A 24,349-nucleotide genomic window follows, 5' to 3' on the forward strand; every position below is an offset into this window, starting at 1 on the left:
TGCGAGTGAACTTTTTAATGGCATTTTTGTAATTATTTTGTAAAGGGGGTATATATATCAACTTAAGCCCGATTTCAGGGCATGGAAGACCTGCATCTTCTCTCTCTACCTCCCTCTCCTCTCAAACTCTTCATCTCTCTTCAAAGGAGATTGAAGAGTTGGGTTTTGAGGTATTTCGTCTTCATTAATGTTGTAGGTACGGTTGAGATCTTTCGTAATCTTAAGTTTATTTTCGTTTGTATCCATGAATCGTATTTATCTTTTTATGCTTGTTCTTCATTCTTGTTTTATGGATGAGTAGTGATAAAGGCTTGGTCATGGGGTGATTTCTATCTCGTGACTTGGGTAGTTTAATGGCTTCTTTCATTTCTTGTACTTAATGAGGTTTGTGAATGGATTAAGTTCATTTTTACGTAACAAAACCTAGGGTTGTTAACCTCTTTGATTATATGTAGGCAAGGACTTGATTTCTTGCCACATACAATGCTTGGAGCTATGTCACTCTAAGTGTTTGCCAAAATGCCTCAAAGAACTTGTTGAACTCTAATCTTTGGTCTAAACTTAGGGTTGTTAACTTCTTTGATGCCGTGTCGACAAGTCTCCTTGGCACACGACATGCTTGGAACTCTGTCACTCTAGGTGTTTGATAAAATGCCTAAATGAGTTCCTGTCCATCTCCAAACCTTGTTGTATGAGTCAAACTTGATTTTCATGGTTAAATCTTCCGAGTGAGATCAAATGACAATGACTCTCACTTGAGTTATCGAAGAGAAGCATTGAACGACCTAAGTTATGGGCGGAATAAACCCCTAGACCTTGCCGCTTTTAATTTCTAGTCAAACTTCATTTTCAATCAAATTAGGAGGTAGAGAGAATTTCAATCACTCAAAAGTTGGCCGTCTCAAAGCCGAACCTAAAGGTTGGCGGTCCTAACGCTAAAAACCCTTCGTAAATCAAACCTCCGGCCTAGCTCCATTGGCTCCCTGTGGATTCGACCTCGGACTTCCGAGTTTATTATGCTGCAACCGACCTAGCCCTACGCTTGGGATGCTCTTTATTGGAACACACTTTAAGGTCGCAAGCAGATCGATATAGTCTCTCGGTAATTGGAGTTTGATCATCTGAATCTTTGGCGGAATATGTTGTCACGCAATATGTTTGGGTTGGGTTGAAAGACAACAATTCTCTCCTCTCTTTTTTCCCTCGTTTTGCTTTGTCTGATGATTACTCCGTCATGTAACTATCGCTGGACTTATTGATGAAGAAGGATCAACGAAAAATTAGGAAAATTCTATTTCCATTTTTGGTTAGACATTTCCATCCCATATTTCTTCCTATCCACAGTCCACACACTAGTTTATTACAATAGTTGAGGTTGTCTTTGTTCTTTGAATCATGTTCCCCATAATGCACTAGTGCACTCCTGTCCTGTCTGGAAAACATCTCAGCGCTAGCTGCCTAGTTGTTTAGGTACATTGAATTTGGAGCTCAGCTCTTTATGATTAGTACCCATCAATTACCTAATCTATCTTTCGCTTACCTCATAATTATTCACATTAACGGTCCGTTTGATGAGCGAGATAATTGTAGAAAATGCAAGAAAGAAAAAAAAAATACTTATTTTGTGCTCACTTAGCAAGAATATCCAAGAAAGTGGTAGAAAGTGAACTTTTCTGCACAACCCTCTAAAGCATGAGAGTCTGCTTTACTTTTTATCACAAATTTGTGCAGGAAATTTTTTTTTCTCGAGAAAATCAACAACAATTACTCCTAACAGTCAAACTTCCTTCTTTATCTTCTTCAATCCACATTTTCTCTTCTAATTTCGGCAATTTTATTCCCTCCAAAACAAGGATATTATTTTCTCTACAATTTTCTTGCAAAACTTTCATTCCAATCAAACGGATTTGAGAAAAAAATAATTTTTATTTTTTTTCACTTCACTTTCTATCATTTTCACTTTCCATTTTATTTTTTCCGCCAATCAAACGGACCCTAGCAATTTTAAGCAGAGAGTGTAACCGATAAAGCTATAAGGGTTCACACAACCAAGGTCCTTAAAAACACGTCTCTAATTAATATCGTTAGTCAATAAAAAGACGTGTCGCGGATCAAAATAAAAATAAAAAGACGTGTCTAATTGATTAAGAACGGAATCTTTTGGGTCAAAGTTAAAATAACTGTGGAAGAAACTTCTACTTTATTTTGCGGATCAAAAAAAAAAAAAAACTTCCACTTTGTTTGGTTTGCTTTTTAAAAAAAAAAAAAATTTAACCCAAAAAAAATTTATTATTCATATTTTCAATCATTTCTCTTATCACTCATTATCTCTATCTCCAATAATTATTATCATTTCTCTCTCTATCTCTCCCTACTCATTCCTCCTGTCTCCAATCATTACTCTGATTTTTCTTACACTCATTATCCCAAAAACCAAACTTAAATATTTTCAAAAATTCATCCAAACACAACAGAATCCTTATTTATGGTGCGCCCCATGCAACTCAAAGTTGAAGTTAGATGGATCGGTTCCGGATTTCCAAAAAAAAAACTTCTATATTGGGCTAGATTTATAGTTTATTTCACCGCAATACCAAGTATACGCGCATCAAAAAAATGTACTCTCTCTGTCCCTTTTTAAGTGTTCTGCTTCGTAACTCCAACTTATTAAAAAGATATCATCATTATACCTTTCACATCAATTTTGTTCTCCACTTTCCCTACGTACCATTCATCATTACACTTTTACTTACTAACTTTTCAAAATGAAATTTACTTTTACGGACAAAATAGACAATGCACCAACTTTTATCCACTAACTTTACAAAATGAACACTTATTAAGGGACATCTCAAAATGAAATACTGGACTCTAAATAAGGGACGGAGAGAGTACAAGATTTGTATCATCTCCGCATCGACTTAATGCAAACAATACGGAGTTACTACATCATTAAATGCATGTATGTGAAAGTGATCTCTATGTTTGTTTAACTGGCCAGAAAAAATCCCATTATGTGTATGCTTCAATTTTTATTTGAAAAGTATGCTTCAATATTCGTAAAAATTATATTGGTACACGTAAAATGTGTATTGAACTTTTAATTCATTTGACTTTATATGTAAGGTCTCGTTCTGCTAAGATTTTTTATTTTTTAAGTATTTTATTTTTTATTTTATGAAACATATCATTCTCTCATAATACATTGTCTTTAATTCAAAAAATATGTACTTATTTAATTAGTGAAACACACCCTAAATTATCTACCGCTTGGTTAGCAAAGCCGAATTATTTGAGCATATAAAAGTCAGGGATTACTAGTTGCGTATAATATTGATTAGAGAATTAAATTATTGGGTCGCCTAACCCTTACCAGAAATGTCAACGTGCGGACTTTTCCACGAACCACATCACACCACGTGGTAGTTCCCCCTCGTGGGCATCATGTCGGAACAAAGGAAACATGGCCCACAAATGCCTTGAGCGCTTTATTTTCAACCTTCTTCTATAGTGTGCCATAAAGGTTAGGTAAATTGTTTTTTTCATCCACCGGTTTTGATGTCCGAACTAAATTACGCTCATCTCAATTATTTTTTATCTCAGTTTGATCAGAGGTAGGCTATCCACTTTGGAACTAGGCGATTTATGAGAAATTTCTCTTCTGCAACATGGTTCTGAGGCCTCTAAATTTCAAACTCAGAATGTCTAAATTTTCAGCCCAACCCTATTTTCGAGTTTAAAATTTGAGATTAAATTCTTTTCACCGACGGTGAAATACACCACTTTTCCACCACCACCTTTTTGGTCTTGCCCTGTGTTTATTGTTGATCTGAATCGTTCATCTTGTAGACCCCACATAGTTGTATATCCATGCAAAAAATAAACTTGGTCGGACATCGATAGAAATATCAAAAAATTGTATTTTATTTTGTAAAATGAATAATTTATCTTTATTATTATCGGTAGGACCCATAATAGACGGTGTTCGAAAAGTTGGGTTTTATACCGACGATATATAAAATTTATTCTCTTAAAAGTTAGGTTTGTGTTTTACACCTTTGACCTTTTCCAACCGGCCAATGGGAACTGCCCCAGTGGATCGTTTTCATTCGGCCGAAAACTCCGTCGGCGGCGGCGGCAGAGACGGTACTGTTAATTTCCCATTTTCTCTCGAATCTTACGTGGCGAGATATGGTGAGATAATGTGATCGAATCACCACCGTCGGATGGATGGTGATTGTTCCCCACACGGTTGAAATTACTCGAACTGGCAAAAGCATACACGAGTCTGCACTAATTTATTACTTACCCCTCCCACCGTGGATAAGTATCCAGTCCACATTGAGTAATACTCCAATGCTTTTGTATAGGTTTTTTTTTCGGACCTTAAAATTAACGATCCGGCAAATTTTCAATGACTCTGTAGTTACAGCCTAATAATGTTTTGCTACGGAGCATTTGATTTGGAGGTGGAAATAATTAGGGACTCTGAGCTTGAGTTTTTAGCTTTTAGCTAGAGTTCGAGATCCAGTTCAGACTTAATTCACGAGTCACGATCCATGTTAGATCTAACTAATTAACTACCCATTTTATATGTTCTCTACGTTCCTATAACCTCATTTTCATTTGTCTCGGTAAAATCTTTCACTTGCATATTTGGTTCCCCTCTCCATTATATAGGAAAAATGAGCCCTGGTAATTTATGTAAGATCGACACTGACGACTAAACCTCAAATCCTCTCGGTAGCTCAAAGATTTGGATGAGCTGAACTCGATCGAGCTCGTTTGCGAGATTACGAGTACTATTGATACAAAAGGTTTAATTTGTTTGTTGCCATCTACAAGATTGACTATTTAGAGAGAGAGAGAGAGAGAGAGAGAGAGAGAGAGATCTTTGTTGGAATGTCGCTTCAAGTTTAACTTCACTTCTTCTTTTTTTTAAATTTTTTTTTTAAATTTCGCAATTCATCTCGAGGAAGAAAATTTCAAAAGCAACGCGTAAAAAGCTACTCACACACTAGAAACATAAAGGTTAACAACTCCCTGTTCAGTTCTTCTTACTTTTTTGTATTTCGTTGCTTTTTTAAAAATTTGATCGAGAGCTTTCTATGCTTTCTGATTTTTCTTGTTTAGTTCGATGGATAAAGATAAATTCAGAGCCAACCATGACTTTTCAGAGGCCGAAAGCGAAAATAAAAGATGAAAGTCTTTTTGTTGGACTAGAAGGGGTGCCAAAATAGAAAGGGCTCCTTAAAATTTGTAACTTCTCGAGGCCTAAAGCAGCAGCCGCCTCTTGAGCGTTAGCTCAGAGCTGGCTTTGGGTAAATCTACTTTATAACTCAATACTAGAACAAATCGCTACACCAGCAGAATTTCAAAAATATGAGAAGATTTTTTAGACATTCCAAACATAACCTAGCTCAGAGGATAATATCAATCATTCTAAATCTTGGGACCATTGGAGGATTTGTTTGGTCGTTAAATTTAGGGTGTTGGAGTTAGTCGATGTGCGTGGAAGCTGACCCAGACATCCGGTTGAGAGAGAGAGGATAATTTCTAATCACTCCAACCAAAGCTAGCTAACCAACACGGTTGTGTGGCTTGTGCAATTAACACCATTATTATAAAGAAAAAAGAGTTAAGAAAGGTTTGCTTTTGGCATTATAGATTGAAAGATATATGTAATTTTAAAATGACAAGAATTCTTGAAAATGCCAAACTTTATGCGACGGAGGGAGTAGTTAGTTAAGCATGGAAAGAGTTACACTCTACTAATTAATAATTATTGTTATCTAATCACATGGCAAATGATGTATCCCTCCTAATCTCTCTCACTTTATTTTTAGTCCTATCACATCCCTCCGTTTGTTTCTCGTCCTTTTCCCCCTTTTGTAGTTACTTTCAAAATGACAAAAAAGTCCTTCCAAATGTGACATTTGGAAGGTACAGCCAAAGGGTATCTTAGGATTATCATCAAAATGACGACAAGTTAAAAGGTGTGGGATCCTCATTTAGTAATGGTTTAGGCAGTGAGCATTACCATAAATGATACTGGATCTTTTTTAAGGATTAGAATAAAGAACAATTTAGATGATGTCAATGCGTGTGGGTGCAAATTATTGCAACTTAATTTCGTTGTTAATCGCAGATATTTCTTGCATTTGCGTCACTATTCTAATGTAGAATACGCTAGAAAGAATATGCTCGTACACAGTTTCGACAAGTACGTGTATCAGTTGGAGCGGCTCAATTCATCGGTAGAAGAGGGTAATTAAGGGATCCAGTCTCGTGAATACAACTCTTTTCTTCTCAGCGTGGTATTTTTATTCAAGTCTCGTTATGGAGATATTCAACGTTCGATTTGATATGAATCCCAAGACACGTTTAAAAACACTTTCTTTTATAAATTGTTTGACAATCTAACCACTTTTGATATTTTGAGATTGTTGAAATCTTCCTTGATTCTGACCTCTGGATCGATTTTGTTTCCAAAAGATGAACCTTGAAATTAATTCCAAAATATTGCAGTATTTTCTAGTATCTATACTTGGTTCACACTGTCCATGCCTTTGCATGAGGTTTATACAATACCTATGATGACTAGCTTGCTTTATCAATTATGGACAAAAATTATAGTTGGCCAAACATCGTTATAGGTTGAGAAATTGGGTTCTAGAGTTGAGTAGATGACTTGATCATTTACAAAAAGGAGCAGGTGTATATTTGGGACTTGGGAGGGTGTGTGAATATGTGTGTGTCTATGTCTATATATATATAATGCACATAGAATGGCAGAATGGGAGGAGGTCATTTTCATCAATTGGACTTTAAAGAGATTTTTTTTTTTAAAAATGGAAGAAAATCATTGCTGTCTATGTTGTTCCTTCGAAGCGATTCTTCTCTAGTCTAGGGAACGGACTCGATCAAACAGATGGACCAATAGGATCGATCGATCAAATGTTTCATTTCGATGGTCGTATATATGGAACGGACTCAGTCGAACGAACAGATGGACCAATAGGATCGATCGATCAAATGTTTCATTTCGATGGCCGCAACAGTTTCTTTTTTTTTAAACCTACTTATATCATCCAAAAAATAACTTTTAATCTATTATTGTTAGCGAAATCATAATCATATTCATTCACCTAGAAGAAAGTAAGAGACCGGAATTCTCTCCAAGTTTTTGGAGTCAAATGAAATTTGATCCGAAACTTATAATAGAAGAGAAACTTATAGACCGGCGTTTTAACCCTAAATTTTTTACACGAACAATCTATGGGATGATTCGGATTGGCGTATAAATGAATTTAGTTTGGATCATCGTATGGACTCGTGAGGAACCACGTGTGCTCTTCAATGGGTCCAATCATTGTCTCCATCTTGAATTGGAGAACAGCAGGATATTTTTAAATGGAATGGTCAGCAGTTTTGTAGTTTCCCACTATCAGACCGATATAATGGGCAATAAGTTTGGTAGAAGAGATTTTTTTCCTTTTTTTTTTTTTTGGTATCAAGAATACGTGATAAAGTACTTATTATAATAATCTGCTCCATATTTCACAGTAGATAACATTGGTTAAACAAATACCAACTAACACATGCAGTTGATAAGTTATAAAAATTTTAAACCTCTATCTCTTTACGTACGTAGTGACTAGCAAAATCCCGTGTGATGGTACATGATTATGCTAGCTCTCTAGCATTATCATTGACGAAAAAAATCATAAATTTTGCGTAATTATGTTCTAATATGAACCAAGTAGATTGGGTGTGTTCTAAAACGCAAAATAAGTAATTATTTTTTAAGAAGGCAATTTTAAGCTTAAAAATAATGGACTTAGTGAAATCTAAAAATATACAATATGGATCTCATCTGAAAGATCTCATTGAAATCTTTTGAACGATGCAAAAAAAATCAAAAAAATATTTTTTATTTACATTATTTTTGACTTTAAAAATATAAAATAAAAATTTATTTTTTAAAAAGATATTCTGAAACTTGCCCTTTTATTATACTCCACTTAGAACTATAAAGGGACTTTTTCACATGTGGAGAATGTGTTTTTTTATCCTGGAAAAACTAGTAGTACAATGAAAGAGAATATTTAGAGCTGTGAGTCTGGATCTCCAGGTACCTCCCGAACCCACCGCGCGCGAGCTTGGATCCCCTATAGTCTCTCCCGGAAAAAGTTATTGATCCTTTCGTCCTTGTTTGTTGGTTCATCTTCGACGTTCGTGTCATGTCTTAAATTGTAGTAGTATATATCTTTCAATTTATAATGGGTTTCATAATTTTAAAAAATATCGTATAAAAAAATTAATTAAAATTTATTAAATAAAATTCATATTACATATGTTTAGAGATTCATATTAAAAAATACGTACAATTTTTAAAGCAGTATGGTATAATGAGAGTGGGCAAACAAACGTGGACGGAGATGGTACTAGTTACTGTATAACTGGTCGTGTCACGTGGTCTTCTCCAAATTTTTTTTCTTTTTTTCCCTCTTTAGGAAGGATAAACTAGCGGGGTAGTACAGTTGAGTTGTTCTTGGTCAAATTCAAGAGGAAAAGAAATTGATATAATTCAATAAAGTGTATGCGTGCGTGTGTGTGTGAGAGAGAGAGAGAGAGAGAGAGAGAAAGAGAGAGAGAGAGAGATTGCCAACCACAGTTGCGTTACGAACCACGTTTCTTTCTCACCCAAGAATCCTCTATTTAGGGAGCTCTGGTCCTCACAACTCCTCTTTTCTTAACAACATTTCGATCTTTCTGTTACACTATTCTCTCTCTCAATCTCTCTCTCTCTCTGCATATTTTCTGCCATCCGGGTTTAAGCTATTTCTGTCTTTGTTTTCGTAGCTTAGTTTTCAAAAACCCACCAATTCAGCCTTTATAAACACTCCTAACCTTGAAACAGAGGAAATTAGAAAGGATTAAAGGAATTTCTGGAATGGAAAACGATTCCGGCCTCTGTAGGGATGAAGAGCAAATGGAACTGCCGCCGGGTTTCCGGTTCCACCCGACGGACGAAGAACTAATAACCCACTATCTATCCGAAAAGGTCCTCGATAGCTGCTTCTATGCTAGAGCCATTGGAGATGTAGACTTGAACAAGGTTGAACCCTGGGATTTGCCTTGTAAGTTTTCTAAACCATCTCTCTCTCTCTCTCTCTCTCTCTCTCTCTCTCTCTCTCTTCCCCTCCGATTCTTGTTGTGTTTCTAAATTGTTCTTTGTGATTCTTTGAAAATGAAGGGAAAGCGAAAATGGGCGAAAGAGAATGGTATTTCTTCTGTGTTAGAGACAGGAAGTACCCAACGGGGTTGAGGACTAACAGGGCTACCGTCGCCGGTTACTGGAAAGCTACCGGAAAAGATAAGGAGATTTTCAAGGGGAAAGCCCTGGTCGGAATGAAGAAAACCTTGGTCTTTTACAAAGGGAGGGCTCCAAAAGGAACAAAAACAAACTGGGTCATGCATGAGTATAGGTTAGAGGGCAATTATTCCCTCTACAACTTGCCTCAAACAGCACAGGTATACAAAAAAAAAAAAAGAATTTCCTCTGTTTTCACTCTATTTTGTTTGGGTTTGTTTTAACTTTTTGTTTGGTTTTTTGCAGAATGAATGGGTGATTTCTAGGATTTTCCAAAAGAACGCAAGTGGAAAGAGGACGCATATTTCTGGGTTGGTGAAAATGAGGAGTTCCGAAGACGAATTTCAGACTTCGAATCTGCCTCCTCTAATGGACTGCTCTGCTGCTTTCGAAGGCCAAACGAGAAGCACGGCCGGCTGTGCTTCTCACGTGACCTGCTTCTCCGACACACCGGAGGAGAAAAACCCACATGACCGAATGGCTGATAGCTTCGTCAACCCGCTCCTCGCCTCTTCCTCTAATTCGAAGCCTCTGTTTCCGAAAGACTCTTCTGTTTCGGACTCTCTGTTTTCGTCCCAATTCGTGCCGAACATGGAGAGTTTCAATTACCTGGAGTCCACCCTGATGCAAGATCAGTCTATGATGAGGTTTCTGTTCAATAATATGAAGAGGGAGTCAAGGGAATTCTCTACCGACACCGGGATGAGTACCGATATGTCGTCGGTTCTGTCGGGCCACGAAATGGACCCGATTCTTTCAGCTGGACCTATGGATCTTGATTGTCTGTGGAATTATTGAATTTGAAGATGAAATTGTAGAAAGTAGTAGGATAAAGAATATTGGGAGGAAATTAAGGGGAGATTTTTCATTAGTCATCATGCAAGTTGTTAGTAATGTTATTATCAAGTTGTTGTTTGTGCGTTAGGGTGTATAGATTTTTCATTACCAATCATTGTAGTAAAAGACATCCCTCTGTGTGTTGTAAAAAGCAAACAAATCGTTTGTCTCTCTCTCTCTCTCTCTCTCTCTCTCTCTCTCTCTCTCTCTCTCTCTCATCAGTTCATGGTTTGATATTCTGTTCTTTGTTTTTGTTTTGTTTTTTAATCTCTGTTTCATTCAGTACTATCAAATATGAGGATACTTGTATTTAGCTGCTAATGTCTTTTCATTTTATTTATGCTTAATTTTCCTGATGTTCATATTTTAATAGCTCTCCTCAAAAAAAATAAAATAATTGGAGGCTTTTTTTAAGAGCTTATTAGTTAAGTCATGAGGATAATTGGGTCACTATATTTTAAGTATTCGCTAGGGATTTTTTCTTTTAAAATCATAGTAGTATTTCCTAGAGATTTTAGTTAGTGGAAAATAGTTTTGAATTGTCCTCTCTCTCTCTCTCTCTCTCTAGATATCTAATCAGTTAGGGTTAGGATTAGATGTTAGGACAACAACCAAACCAAGGTAGAGTTCATTACACGACGGAATTGGCAAATACCCATCACGTACAAATCTCTTCAAATATCATCTCCTATGAATCTTGTTTTTTTTTTTTAAACTCCATTTAAATGAATCTTGTTCTCTTATTTTGTTCATAAGTCACCGTTAACGACAAATGTTTTAGCTTTCAATAAATTATACAGAGAAATTATGTCGCTTGATCTTTCATCTTTCCAATCAGTTTCTGAATGCACCACTGTAAAAATCTACAAAATATTTCGCAAAAGAAATATCCAAAATTTGATGCCTTGATGATACAAAATGTTGGCAACACGTACAATTTCATCTTTTAAAGGAAGTAGCAAAATCAAAATTAAATAATATTTGAGCGGTCATATGTCAACGAAAGACAATATTTCAAGAGTGAGGTAGAAAAAAGGCTTGAGTTTCGAGACAATTTAACAAACCTAAAAGTTCATAATATGTTCATCTTGTTAATTAAATTGATCGATGCAGACACTCCAAAAAACAAAGGAAAATGCTTTGGAATTACACTGATTTTGGAGTGCTAACATCAATTTTTGGAGTGCCAATATCATTTTCCTAATTAATTTGTTACTAGATCTAATATTACACAGTACATCAAAGTGTTTTAATTAATCTGTTTTGTTTCTAATCTACTTTAACTTTTGTAGTTGAGAAAACGGTTAAAACGCTAAACCTGAATTTATACTTATCGTATATTTCAAACAAAAAAGAACTGGTCAAGTACTTTTCTTTAAAAAATTTGGAGTGATTCTTTTTCTTGGATCTTGACGGAGTCCGATTTTGTTTCTGTTTCTTTATCGGTGAGTCCGATTTTATTAACCCGCTTAAACCCATATTGGTTATTAGTTGATTCTAACTCGGGAAATTTACTTTACTTTAACCCTATTGAATTAATTTTGAGCTAAGTTTAGTTGATCTTCCAAAAAAATTTTTTTTTTGCGGGTATAGTGTCAAAATCACCAACTAAATAATACTCCAAGTCCAACTGGTTTGATTTTATTCCTTATATTTATAATAATTTATATATTCTAAAAAAATTAGGCACTTGAATGATGAATCATGAAGACAATATCATAATGGATTGTTATGTGTACCACATGAAAAACTATACTGGTAGGGTATCACATTGTAGGGATCCAGTCCGAGTAAATATAGGCCTCAAATCGGACGAAATAGTGACCTGTCAGTCTTTTATTTTTCCGACGATCAGGAGTGTCTGAGCCAGCTTATACGCATTTCAAGTAATCTCCTCTCCAGACCGGCTAAAGACAGACCATCAACGTCGAGACGAGAAAACTCTCAAGAAATTACTTTCTTCCATGCAGCGTGACTCTAATAATCAAATTCTGATCAATTATGTAGCCGGGGAACAAACCCACCAACCGACCGAAAAAACCCTTGGGCCAGTGAGCTGTTGGTCTACTCCTTCCTTCATGGGACGATGTTTGTCCCTAGCTATGAAGTTCAAGGTATCCATTTCAAAATCCCATGTGTTTTTCACGTGGATGGGGTTACATTTTTCATCCTCCTCAAAGTAACAAACAAAACGAACTTTTGAAAGTACAACATTAATTCCTGACATGTGCCATTGTTTTTTAGAAGGATAATGCATGACTAATATGTCCAATCCGACGAGAATGGACAGGACGGCAGGGGCGGGGTCATGAATTTTGGTTGGCGGGTTCAAAATAATATTGGGCGGGCGAACATACATAATTCGATTCATATTTTTGGAGAAAAAAAAAATACTCCATCGTTCTAATAATGTGACTTGGGTGGTCGCCAAGCCACATCCACCACCCTCGGTCTATCCCTATCTACCAGAACAACAATTATTTCCGAGTACTTCCCTTCTTTTTGTCCTTCTTTGAAAGTCCATCACTTTTTATTTAGCGGTACTTACGTAAGAGAGTTCATTACAAAAAATTTGGACAAAAGCAAACTAACTATTTAACTATTGTAAACGAGAAAAACACAAGGCAACCAATGTCTTCCATACCGACTCAGACGTTGAGCCAAACAATCTCCAAATAAGATAGCAACTACAGTACCAAATTCCGATTAGCAAATTAATTACAAATTCTTGACAGTAATAAAACAGGAGTTCATCGACGAGTATATTATATTAAATTGATAATTGACGCATTTTTCAAAATTCGAATCTCAATCGTCAACTAATCCAACCCACGCTGGGCACTAATACCAAAAATTAGGCCGGTCTAAGATATATTATCTTAATTAATCCTAATGACAAATTAAAACTCCCATTGGGTGCAATAGGATATTCATCACCTTAAAATAATCCTTAATTAACGTGAATCAATTAGTTCAACTAATGACCTATGAATGTCTTAAAAATAAATAAATAAGTATTCGACCTATGAATGAACCCCGAGGGATTTGACCAAGTGGACGTTAGAAAACTAATTAGTGTTTGTCATCTATAAGGTCGCATGTTTGAATTCTATGGAGGCTAAACATTCAAAACCTTGAGACTAGAAGAAGTTTGGCTGGTTGTTAATTTTAGAACCCTGGAATTTAGTCAAGGTGTACGTAAATTGGTTCAGACATCCAGTCATAAGAAATAAAATACTAATGACCTATGAATCAAATTATTGGTCCGAGTCTATGACTCTCTAATGGGAGGTTTAAAAAAAAAAACTGAATTCAAATTCTAAGAAGAGCTGTGGCTGTGCACAACGGCCTTTTTTTCCCGCCTCGGGTCGCGCAAAGATGATCGGAGCCGCTCATTTTGTTCAAAATATGTCGTTTAAGGTCTCTGTAAAAAATGAGCTTCGTTCGATATCGTTAGAGGCGTTAACAAAACACCCAAAATCACTTCATAATTTAGCCTAAATTCTAAAGTGATTTTGGGTGTTTTGTTAACGACTCTAACGATATCGAACGAAGCTCATTTTTTACAGAGACTTTAAACGACATATTTTGAACAAAATGAGCGGCTCCGATCATCTTTGCGCGACCCGAGGCGGGAGATAAAGGCCGCTGTGCACATCTGCTTTGCACAAATCATTTCTGTTCTAAGAATTCCTAGAAGTTGAAAAACAGCCTCAAATTTGATTCTAGAGAAACTATTTGCGATTCCGATCGGATTTTAGATAACTGGAAAGCTGTTTCAAACATTATCACCTTTTGATGCAGTTTAATTATAATTTCACAGTTATAGTAAATAAGTTCACGTACTTAGATCTTTTGGCCCCGTTCCACTAATAGTTTTTCACTTTTTTGGTTTTGTCCTAATTTGAATTTTTTTCCGCGTTTGTTCGTTGTTCAAAATATTTGGGTAAAAGTAAGTTTTTTTTTTTTTTTTTTTTAACTTTTTCGATTCGTCTCGTTGAGACAAATCAAGAAGTCAAAAAAATTTGGCGCAAAACGAACAAACGCGAAGATAAGTGCACAAATCCCAACACACTAGCCAAACTAGACAATCATGTAAACATAGTGTATGTTTTTTTTATGGTAACAATAATTTAATGAAATTAGTAAATGAATGTACTTTTTATTCCATTTGGATAAGGTATGGCAATGTCAAGCTTATCTTTGTTAGCCTGCCAGTACAAGTCCTTTTATTTCCTAGGAGTCCTCATAAAAGAACACATATAATTGAAGTCATTGCACATTTATTTAAAGATATGATCGATCGATATAGTCAAATACTGTACTATATCTCCCCCTGTTCACTGAACACCACTTGATGCCATTCTTTGTTTGGAAAGAAAATTAAATCAATGAAGCACACGTTTGTTTTTTTTTGGTTGGCTTGTGCATGCATGCATTGTATGACGACATACACAAGAGCATCGATCCGAATGTAGACACGTGGTACATTAGATTGAAGGTTAGACTACTGCTACTTGCACTCTCTTCTGTTGAGTTTGACCCTTAGGGAAATTCTTATGAAGTGTATGTACTCTTTATATGAAAATGTGGCAAACGTTGTTTGTAACGAATATTGGGGGAGGGGGGGGGGGGGGGGGGGGGGGGGGGGGTGGGTGTTGTTTCTTTTGAGTTTGGTCCTTACAAAATTCTTATGACACGTATGCACTCTTTATATGAAAATGTGGCAAACGTGGGTTGGGGGGGACCAAATATGTATTTAGCTTTTTTCCCTTGAAGATATATATATTTAGCTTTTTTCCTTTGAAGATATGTTTTATCAGGTTTAATTTCGTTGTTACTTGTGTTTTTTGACGATTACAAGTGATTGGGATGGTACTGCCTAAACAACTACTGATTGGGATTACTTAGTGGAAATTTTGAATATGTTATGTGGGACAAAATCAAGTGATTGGGATGGTACTGCCTAAACAACTACTACATCAAATGGTGCTAAAGTGTTGAACAAAATCTGAGGGAGAGGGAGAGGAGTAGAACAGAACTATTGAAACTTTGAACCAACTCTAATGCTTTAAGTTGATTCAATAAGATGAAATCTATTGCATTAAATGTAGTTTAGTCTAAGGAGGATGAAAATTTGTATTCCGAAGTTAGCCTCGATAAAAAATTTCGGGACTGAGAAATTGTTGAACAAATGCATTTGAATACTAAAAGAAATATGTCAGTGAAATTTCGCAATCCAAAAAACTCCCTATCTTGGGAACTTTAAAAAAAAAAAAATTCTCTATTCTTGATAGGGGTAAAAAGGTAATCTGATAATAACTTTGATGTTCGTTTAAGCCATGCTTTGGCGACATAATAGAAAGCAAGTCCTCAAACCAATACTACTTTCCCTAAATTTAATTCGTTGGAAGTTTGGTTGCCTGAACCTTTTTCTTTTTGTGTTTGTCCTATTTTATGGGCTTTTGGCTTTTGAAGAATACAAAGAGATTCATGTACCAACGAGGGGTTTGGTTCAAGCAGTGGAAACTACGGTAAGAAGTTAAAATTTGGTTGGACATGCCTAGATTTGAGTCCTCATAATTTTTTATTGGGGCTTGTGGGGTCTTAGTTTCGGTCTCGACATAAGTACGGTGGGATTCTCTACGATTAGTGGTGTAGTATGTCGGGGCGATACTCTCTGATGAATGTGACGGGTATCATGCCTGCACTTCCAATTTTAGCACCGACCAAAAAAAAAAAAAAATTATGTAAGTATTGGGTGACAAATGACAAACAACACCTGACTTCAATTATCAGGTCTGGATTTTCAGGGTTGGGTTGGGCCACTTGTGAAGAAATGCCCACAACTAATCTGAATAAAAATAAAATAAAAGATGGGCCTCCTTGTCGAACCAAATAAAATAAAACAATTTTCATAGATTAAATACTAACATTTGGGTGTAGTGTTGGGCCTCAACGTTCGAGAACAAAAAAGTTGAACCTCAAATAAAAATCTTTTTTTTCTTGATAAAGAACAAAATGTTATAGACAACAAAAAAAACTTTCTTGATAATAAAGAAAATGAAAAATATTTCTACTCGCAGTATTAGTTTATTAGAATTGATATTACGTTCCTTTGTTATACAATAATGTTACATACCCGGAAGGAGAACCCAAAAGGTCCTCCGAATCTGACGTCATTTGACGTCTGTTACATACTGGACCCATGTGTGAAGATCCTCCTTTTCTCCTCTTTCTTTGGAGCTCAAAAGTTAAAAAATACTACTCTGATTTTGCCGCTAATTATACTTAACCAATAGGAGCCCTGTTTCACTCCAAAAGTTCGAATTACCTTTTGCCTTCCATGCTTGATCTACGGCAAACTTCGATGACAAAGTCCTGTATGTTTCGGTTCGTTTAAAAAATGAAAGTGCAGGTAAGATACTGTATTTTTAAACGAAAGTGAAGGTAATATACTGTATCTGTCACTCTCGTCACAGATTATTACACCGTTACACCACACCATTATCTGTAAAAAAACATCACCGTACTTACGTCAGAGACGGGAAGAAGTTTCCTTCTCATGTGGATATGATCAAGGAGTATTTAAGTGGGTGGGCCCGTTGTCCCTGGCCACCAGTGCAAATATTGGAATTGTGGATGCTTGGGATTTGCTTTTAAAGGCCATGGGCTTGGGCCTGCCACAAATTTAAGGTGGCTTTTCGCTGCAGGGGTCCCCTTCTTTTTGTCTATAGCGCAGACCGAAGTACATAGCCATGGCCATCAGAGGCCTACCCTGGTGAATTTTTCAACTTCCATTGCAATTATCAAGGTACCCTTGTTTTATTTCGGGAAAAAGAGAGAGCTAAGGAACCCAACTAGCTTGCGGGGCCTATTCTAGATTTTACACGGATGATTCGAGCCATTTAATAATTTTTTTTAAAACTCGAATCCTTATGCGTAGGTATTCGATCTGACATGTGTAGGTATTCGATATGATTTTTCATTTTTTTTTTTTATGAATTTGAAATCTGAATGAATTGTATCGCAGAATTGCTTTTATTTTAAGTGATTCTATTCCCGGTTCAAATTTTCAACTATTCACTACTTGGTTATAAGCCCAAGTTACTAAGCTCGGCCAACTATTCACTACAAGTTAGTATGTTTTGCACATTGACTTGCGCAAATACTAGGAAATAAAAATGATAATATGTAGGAATATAAATTTATGTAATTGAAGTGTGATAACGACAGTTTGGCCATTCTGTTTTGATTTTAGTATAGGACTAATAGGTGCTGAAAAAGCACCCATTTAGGGGTAGTCCCAAATCGGCTAAAAGTGTTCTTTTCATCACTGAGGAAGTTTTTTTTTCTTCACAAAATACTAACAAAATGTTTAGCATTTTTAGCACTTTCAGCCTATTTGGAAAACTACCCCTTAATCATTTTAATTTTGTGCCTTTGCGTGTCTGTTTGCGTTGTTATTTGACACACTTTGTATTAGTATGGGTGTTAGCAGGCCTTTGGAGCCAATGAAGAAAGCGAAAACATGCAAGTTGGAGGTTGTTAGAAGCAAAGGGTAGCTCGAGAAGTGATCAGAGCGCAAAACTAAGCTTGCAGGATTACTGCTCCTGACTTAATCCTCGATCTCTGGTCCTGACCGAACAATCCTAGTACCTTGCAGCATCGCTAACTAGATCACAACTATGGTCGGGATCTACGAGCAATCCCAAGCAGTTCCTCCGGCCCTCAGCATCTCTGGTCCGGATGAGCCTCTCATTGGTCCGGATGAACGAGCCGACTTTTATCATTTTCTAACGTTTTAATGTACTTTCTACGACTTTGACTATAAGTAGGAGTTTCAAACATTAGTTTAGGGTTCCTAACTTGTTTTGGAAAAAACCCTATAAAGAGAGAAACTCCAATATTTCTCCTTCAATTTCATGCTCATCAATCCCTCCCATGGTTGGCTAAAACACCCATCTAGGGAGGAGATGATCAAACTTCGCGCCAAGTAAATTTTTTTATGCGTAGGTTTTAGGTTTCTATTTCAAATCGATTGTAGGACTAAGAATCCTTTTCGTTTCAATTGAATGGATTGATTTTAATGTGTTTAAATATTTGTATTCTAGATTTCAAATATGAGTTTCTTTTATCAGCGATTTCAAATATGAGTTATACAATGTTTTTCAATGCTTGTGTTTGAAGTTTTGAGATAAATTATGCTCGTAAGATGGATCGTGCTATTATAGAGACAGAATGTACTAGGATGATAATCTGTGCTATGGGATAGTCCATGTAGGTCAAAAACATAAATTTTTTTGACGATTATCGAAAGGGATTGCTAGCCCTTGCAATAATTCCTTTTGATTCAAATGGTAACCCTAGCCTATACATAGCACTATTACGTGGTCGGATGGATTCGAAATCCTAGATTTTCTTTCATCAAATTCCGAATCTTTTAATTAGTTGCTTTCTTATTTTAATTAGTCTCCCAAAATAAAAATAAAAACTCAAATCTTTCCCCTTCGAATTAAACTAGAAGTCAATCGAAAGTATGGTTACCCAGTCATATATACTGTCCTTCATCAAATTCCGAATCTTTTAATTAGTTGCTTTCTTAATTTAATTAGTCTCCCAAAAATAAAAAACTCAAATCTTTCCCCTTCGAATTAAACTAGCTAGAAATCAATCGAAAGTACGGTTACCCAGTCATACTGTTCCCTGCGAATTCGATACTCGGACTTGACCGATATTCTCCAATATGTAGCAACACAATGTCTTTTGCAGAAAAAACCTCATGGAAATAACTGCTATTATGGAGAAGCAAAAATGAAAACTATTTGATGTGTGTGAATTCCACGTGGCCCCTAAGTTTAATATTTCTTTTGTTTGGGCTGTGTTGGTTTCTTACCAACTCTTAAGGGGTTTTAGGGTTTTTTCATCTTAGGTCGGGCTCAGCCTGTTAAGCTTAAGTCAGTTCTTTCGTGTGATTTGGAGAAAAGGGTATTTGGATGATCAAACCGATGTATCCAAGATCTTATTATCTCTATAACCCCAGAAATTTTTTCCCCGACAAATAGTATTCATAGACTTAGTTTAACTCCAAAGGCTACCTAGTCTTGGGCATGGGACCTAGAAATTTGATTTCTTCTGAGGTCTCAGGCTCAATTTTCATTGCTAGCAATTTATGAAATTCGTGTGGCCACCTGAGCTCATGTGTAAGCGTGGAAAGGGCTATGGAAAAGGGCTATAAGATAAGTTTGAGACGGGCACAAACTAGCTAGTTCAGACATTTTGTGTATCTCGAAAAAAATAAAAAAAAATAGACTAGTCATCAATTATTGCACATTATCAAGTACTGAGGGTTAGAGAAAGTTAATTGAGACCTTGAGTATGATTATGATCACCCCCACCTTAGAGGTTAAGCATTGATTTCCATAGGTAGGAGAAATTTGAATCATAATCATTAACATATGGTATTGGACCCCCCCTCATATGATTAATTCTTCAGTTTACGGTACTAATTATTGTTCTTAGTATGTCTTTATATATAATGATTAACAAAGAAACCTTAATTAGAAGTATTCGTGAGTGATCCATGGACTCGCTGACAACGAGAAATTTTTAGGTGTCAAGCGGGCACCACGTGGCGGTATCTGTGAGTGACCCAGGCCGTCCAAATATGTTTTGGAGGGCACGGTTATTCCCTCTCTCTTACCTCACCCGACCACTCTCTCTCCTCTTTTTTTCTATCTAACATCTGGATCATCCAAAACACGTTTGAACGACTGATCGCCGACGGAATAGCACGTGTGTGGTGCTCGTCGGGCACCCAAAAACTTCTCGCCGACAAGTCAACAACGAATAGTAAGTGCGAGCGGAGATAAGAGACACTTGATGGGCTCATGGGCCCTGATGCGGAGACGTGGGCCCCTATTACTTCAATTCTCCATTGCCGGACTATGCTTCCTTGTAGTAGTACTACTCTTTTTCTTTTTTCTTTTGTTTTTTTTATTTTTTTTGGAAGACAGAGATCAATTTTTTGCCATCTGAGAAATGTTACGTACACATGGCACTGAATTATCTTTTTGCCCCAAAAAACACAAAAAACTTTTTGCTACATTGGATTTGTCACCACCGCCATTCTGAACCTCACAGTACATTAAACTTTATTAATTTGAATCCGTCATCTTGTAGGCCCCATAAATTAATATATTTTTTTGCAGAAATATCAACTTCATCGAATTTCGAGAGGTGTATTAAAAATTCAAATTTTGGTTCATAAAATGGATGGTTCTAAAACCATTAATAGAATCGGTCCAATCGGATAGTTCGTTTCATAAGCCAAGATTCAATTTTTGACACAGTCTTGCTAACTTTTGCTCACTATGGAGAGGATAATATGCTAATAATTTCAAACGAATTTAGATATCAATGCATATCTCACAGACATTAATATATATATATACTTTCTCAAATATCAACGAATCTTTTATCTATTATATTATCCTACGCGGATGTTAGAATAATCCTTTCATATACGCTGACAAAACTCGTGTCCTCAATACTTGATCTCCTCCATATGTTGCTGAACTTTTTCTTCTATGCCTATCTCTCTCTCTCTCTTCTCACGTGAGATTCTCTCTCTGTCTCTGCCCGAAGTCTTGGCAAAAGGCAATACTTAAAGCAATCTTCAGATCGTATCCCAGACCCAGCTAGAGATCGATCGATACATATCTCAAGTCAGCCTGCGAATAAAAATGGGTCGGACTCCATGCTGTGAGAAGGTGGGGTTGAAGAAAGGGCCATGGACTCCTGAAGAAGACCACAAGCTCTTGGCCTACATTGATCAACATGGCCATGGCAGCTGGCGCTCCCTTCCCACTAAAGCTGGTGTGATGTGCTCATCACACCCACTTCCTCTTTCTTTTCCAATTTTATGTCCAAAAAAAAAACTTGTACTTGTATAGCTAGATTTTCCTTTTCATCGACGAAAGTCAGTTTTGTTAGATAGTTACTAGAGATTAGTACGTTGAAAAGTCAGTTTTGTTAGATAGTTACTAGAGATTAGTACGTTGAAAGAAGAGTCGGAGCACTTCTAACTTCTTTTTTCCTGGCACTCAAGGGCATTTCTAATGCCATTGGGTCTAGTCCGAGCTCTTCTAACTTCTTTTTTTCTAACATTCAAGTGCACCCCTGATATCATTAGGTCAAAGACTGCCGTAAATTTTTTTCTCTATTTGTGAGTAATAGCTTAATCTATTTACTTTTCTCTTTACAGGGCTTGAGAGATGTGGAAAAAGTTGTAGATTGAGGTGGACTAATTACCTGCGGCCTGATATTAAGAGAGGGAAATTCAGTCTAGAGGAAGAACAGACCATCATTCAACTCCACGCTCTCTTAGGCAACAGGTACTTAAGCTAGCCTAGCTACCTGCAATTGTTTTACTCCTAATAATTCCATCTCTTTTTGTTGCTGTGATTCTCTGTTAAAAGAGCTATATAACCAAACTTCAAGGATTTTTCATGCATGTTCAAAACTTCTTGGGTCTGATTCAGGGGTTTGCACCCTTTTTAGATCTCGGGTTCGAAATCATCTAGTGTGATAAGCTCGTGTGTGGTTAGTCTATACGAGACTTTGCTCCTGTTTTAAATGGAGCCCCATTAGTGGACAACGGTGCACTTAGTTTATCAGAGATTAATTAAGGTAAGAGTAAGCTTTCTCAAACTGTCAATGTGCCTTTTTTGTTCATTTGTTGTCTTATCCATAGGTGGTCCGCGATTGCAACTCACTTGCCCAAACGAACCGATAACGAGATCAAAAACTACTGGAACACCCATTTGAAGAAAAGATTAGCCAAGTCCGGTATCGACCCGGTAACCCACAAGCCCAAAACTGATGCCGGGATCCTCATGTCCAATGATGGCCAGTCGAAGAAAAGCACCAATCTAAGCCACATGGCTCAGTGGGAGAGTGCCCGGCTCGAAGCAGAAGCTAGATTGGTCAGACAATCAAAATTGCGCTCGGCTTCGCCAAACGACCGGCTCGGCTCACAGGCACCGAATTTTTCACCGCCGGTTGGAGGAGGTGGTGGTGGTTCGATGTCCAGGCTCAGCAGCGATTTGGAGTCGCCAAGGTCGAAGATAAGCTTCTCCGGGAATGCACCTCGGTTTCCCACCACCGCGATTGGTGAGCGTTTCGATTGTCTTTATTGAGCGGAAAATGATATAGCAACGTAAATCTTGTACGCAAAAAACATGAATGATATGTGACAACAACATTTTTGTGTCGTAGTTGTTTTAATTCAAATGGACTTTTATTGTCTTATTCAGGCTCTTGTGAGGATGAAATTGTAAAAGAAGGTGAAGAAGATTTGAAACGCCTTATTGGAAATTCTACTCATTTGCCCGATTTCAACGTGGGAATGGAAAATAATCCGATGTCCTTCGCGTTAGGTGTTCGTGAAATGACCATTTTGCCCATGGAAGATGCATGGACTCCAGAGTCTCTCGAAACCGGCAATGATGCCAATGCGAACAGTGGAATCTTTGCGGAAAGGTTCACTGAGATGTTGAAGAATTCTGGCGATTGGAGTTGCTCGGAGGGTGGTGGTGATCAGTCGGACTGTGATGGCAACGGCGGTGGTGACGTTGATTTTTACGAGAATAATTAGAATTACTGGAATGACATTCTTGATTTGGTGAATTCTTCTCCAGCTAATTCACCTATGTCCTAAGCATGAGGAGCTGTAGTTGAAGGTCTTGTTTGGGATATTTTAAAAAATTGCTATTAATTTTTCATCTTGAGTGTACTTCTAAAAACTATGGTCTATATATAGTTTTTCTTTCAAGATTTTATAGTAATTAAAAAGTATCATATTATTCCTAAATCTTCCAGTGGTTAATTTCATTCTTTTGCAAGTGCAGGGAGTTCAACCCTAATCATGTGACAATTCCTGCTGAAGGGGTCCTACGGCTAAAAAAGTTATTTGGCTTATTTTTTTTGTTTTTTTTCAAATTTTTTTTCGCATTTGTTAGTTTTTTGTCGATTTTTTGAAGATTATTGTTTCGTCATGACGAAAGAAATCTAAAAAGTAAAAAATTACAATCGAAATCCAATTTTTTTAATAAAGACGAAAAAGTTGGACTTATTTCACATTTTCAAACTCAAAAATAATGTAAATAAAAAATAATTTTTTAACCTAGGCTGAGTTATGAATCAATAATCTACAAAAGTTGGGCGCAAACCTAACAAACACAAAAAAAAAATTCAAATAAAGACAAAACAACTAGTAATTTTTTTAAAGTTTTGGAGAACTCAAGAGACAAAAAAATCTTTGCAAAGTGGCCCACCAATTTCAGTGTTGTAGATCCATTTGATCGGTTGCTCGGGGGAGACTCTCACTTGTTAGTGGTTACTTCCGTGATTAAGGTATGGACCTAGATAGTTTCGAGGCAAAATTCTGTGTGCCGAAAATTCATGTGTATGTGTGTCGTGGGAATTTTTTAAATTTAAGGCCGAAAAATCTTTTGGCACAAAGACATAGAAGTTTTCAGGACAGAAGAAATCGGATCCGATAGTTTCTAATACAGTAGTACAACTTGGCTAACAAGTTGCAAAAACTAATTTGTGCATCAGAGCAACTCCAACCCAGGCTGAGTTTATGAAGCCAGGCTGGCTGTGTAGAAAGTTGATTGCAGCAGCAAAATGATCGAGCATACTTTTCATCGACCCGTACAAGAGCATTGATATCTATGTCCAATGGAAACTGTATTAGCACATGGGTGTGAAGTACTGGAGTATAACATACTCCTTCCCTCTATTGGGCCAAAACTTCTAGACCCCGTTCGTTTTAGGTTGGAATTTTGGATTTCGATTTATAAGTAATGAGTATAGAAAGAAATAATTAAAAATATAGGTAATGATTATAGAAAGAGATAGAGAAAAAAAATACTTAAAATCTAAAATACAAAACCATTAAACGAACGGTATCCTATACTTTTCCCAACTCTGCTTATTAAATGGACAAATAGGCTATCCTTGCTTCTTTTTCTTTTTCTTTTTTTTAGAATTTGCAGACCATCCTTGCTGTGCCAGCATGTGTATGGACTCCGGGTTGGTGTTGTGCAGTGAGGTGCACAGTACCGTGCT

General features: G+C 36.7%; 2 protein-coding genes across 2 annotated transcripts; both read left to right on the plus strand.

Moving 5' to 3' along the window:
* The first annotated feature begins 8,633 nt into the window (after positions 1-8,633).
* Positions 8,634-10,386, plus strand: LOC131335102 (NAC domain-containing protein 92-like). The gene is made up of 3 exons (XM_058370302.1): positions 8,634-9,143; positions 9,260-9,537; positions 9,623-10,386. Exons 1-3 carry the CDS (start codon positions 8,957-8,959, stop codon positions 10,172-10,174), a joined length of 1,017 nt encoding a protein of 338 aa, XP_058226285.1. The 5' UTR covers positions 8,634-8,956; the 3' UTR covers positions 10,175-10,386.
* Positions 10,387-20,734: 10,348 nt separating this feature from the next.
* LOC131335101 (transcription factor MYB16-like) lies at positions 20,735-23,087 on the plus strand. The gene is made up of 4 exons (XM_058370301.1): positions 20,735-21,091; positions 21,480-21,609; positions 21,969-22,387; positions 22,531-23,087. The coding sequence occupies exons 1-4, from the start codon at positions 20,959-20,961 to the stop codon at positions 22,869-22,871; spliced, it is 1,023 nt and encodes a 340-aa protein (XP_058226284.1). The 5' UTR covers positions 20,735-20,958; the 3' UTR covers positions 22,872-23,087.
* Positions 23,088-24,349: the final 1,262 nt, after the last annotated feature.

The sequence above is a fragment of the Rhododendron vialii genome, chromosome 8a, assembly GCF_030253575.1.
Source record: "Rhododendron vialii isolate Sample 1 chromosome 8a, ASM3025357v1".
Classification (NCBI taxonomy): domain Eukaryota; kingdom Viridiplantae; phylum Streptophyta; class Magnoliopsida; order Ericales; family Ericaceae; genus Rhododendron; species Rhododendron vialii.

Excerpts from the sequence above, each read along its gene's own strand:
- LOC131335102 (XM_058370302.1), top strand. The coding sequence starts at position 8,957 with ATGGAAAACGATTCCGGCCTCTGTAGGGATGAAGAGCAAATGGAACTG. Across the intron at positions 9,144-9,259 it reads TGAACCCTGGGATTTGCCTT|GGAAAGCGAAAATGGGCGAA; the intron begins GTAAGTTTTCTA and ends TTGAAAATGAAG. Across the intron at positions 9,538-9,622 it reads ACTTGCCTCAAACAGCACAG|AATGAATGGGTGATTTCTAG; the intron begins GTATACAAAAAA and ends GGTTTTTTGCAG.
- LOC131335101 (XM_058370301.1), top strand. The coding sequence starts at position 20,959 with ATGGGTCGGACTCCATGCTGTGAGAAGGTGGGGTTGAAGAAAGGGCCA. Across the intron at positions 21,092-21,479 it reads CTCCCTTCCCACTAAAGCTG|GGCTTGAGAGATGTGGAAAA; the intron begins GTGTGATGTGCT and ends TTCTCTTTACAG. Across the intron at positions 21,610-21,968 it reads CACGCTCTCTTAGGCAACAG|GTGGTCCGCGATTGCAACTC; the intron begins GTACTTAAGCTA and ends TCTTATCCATAG.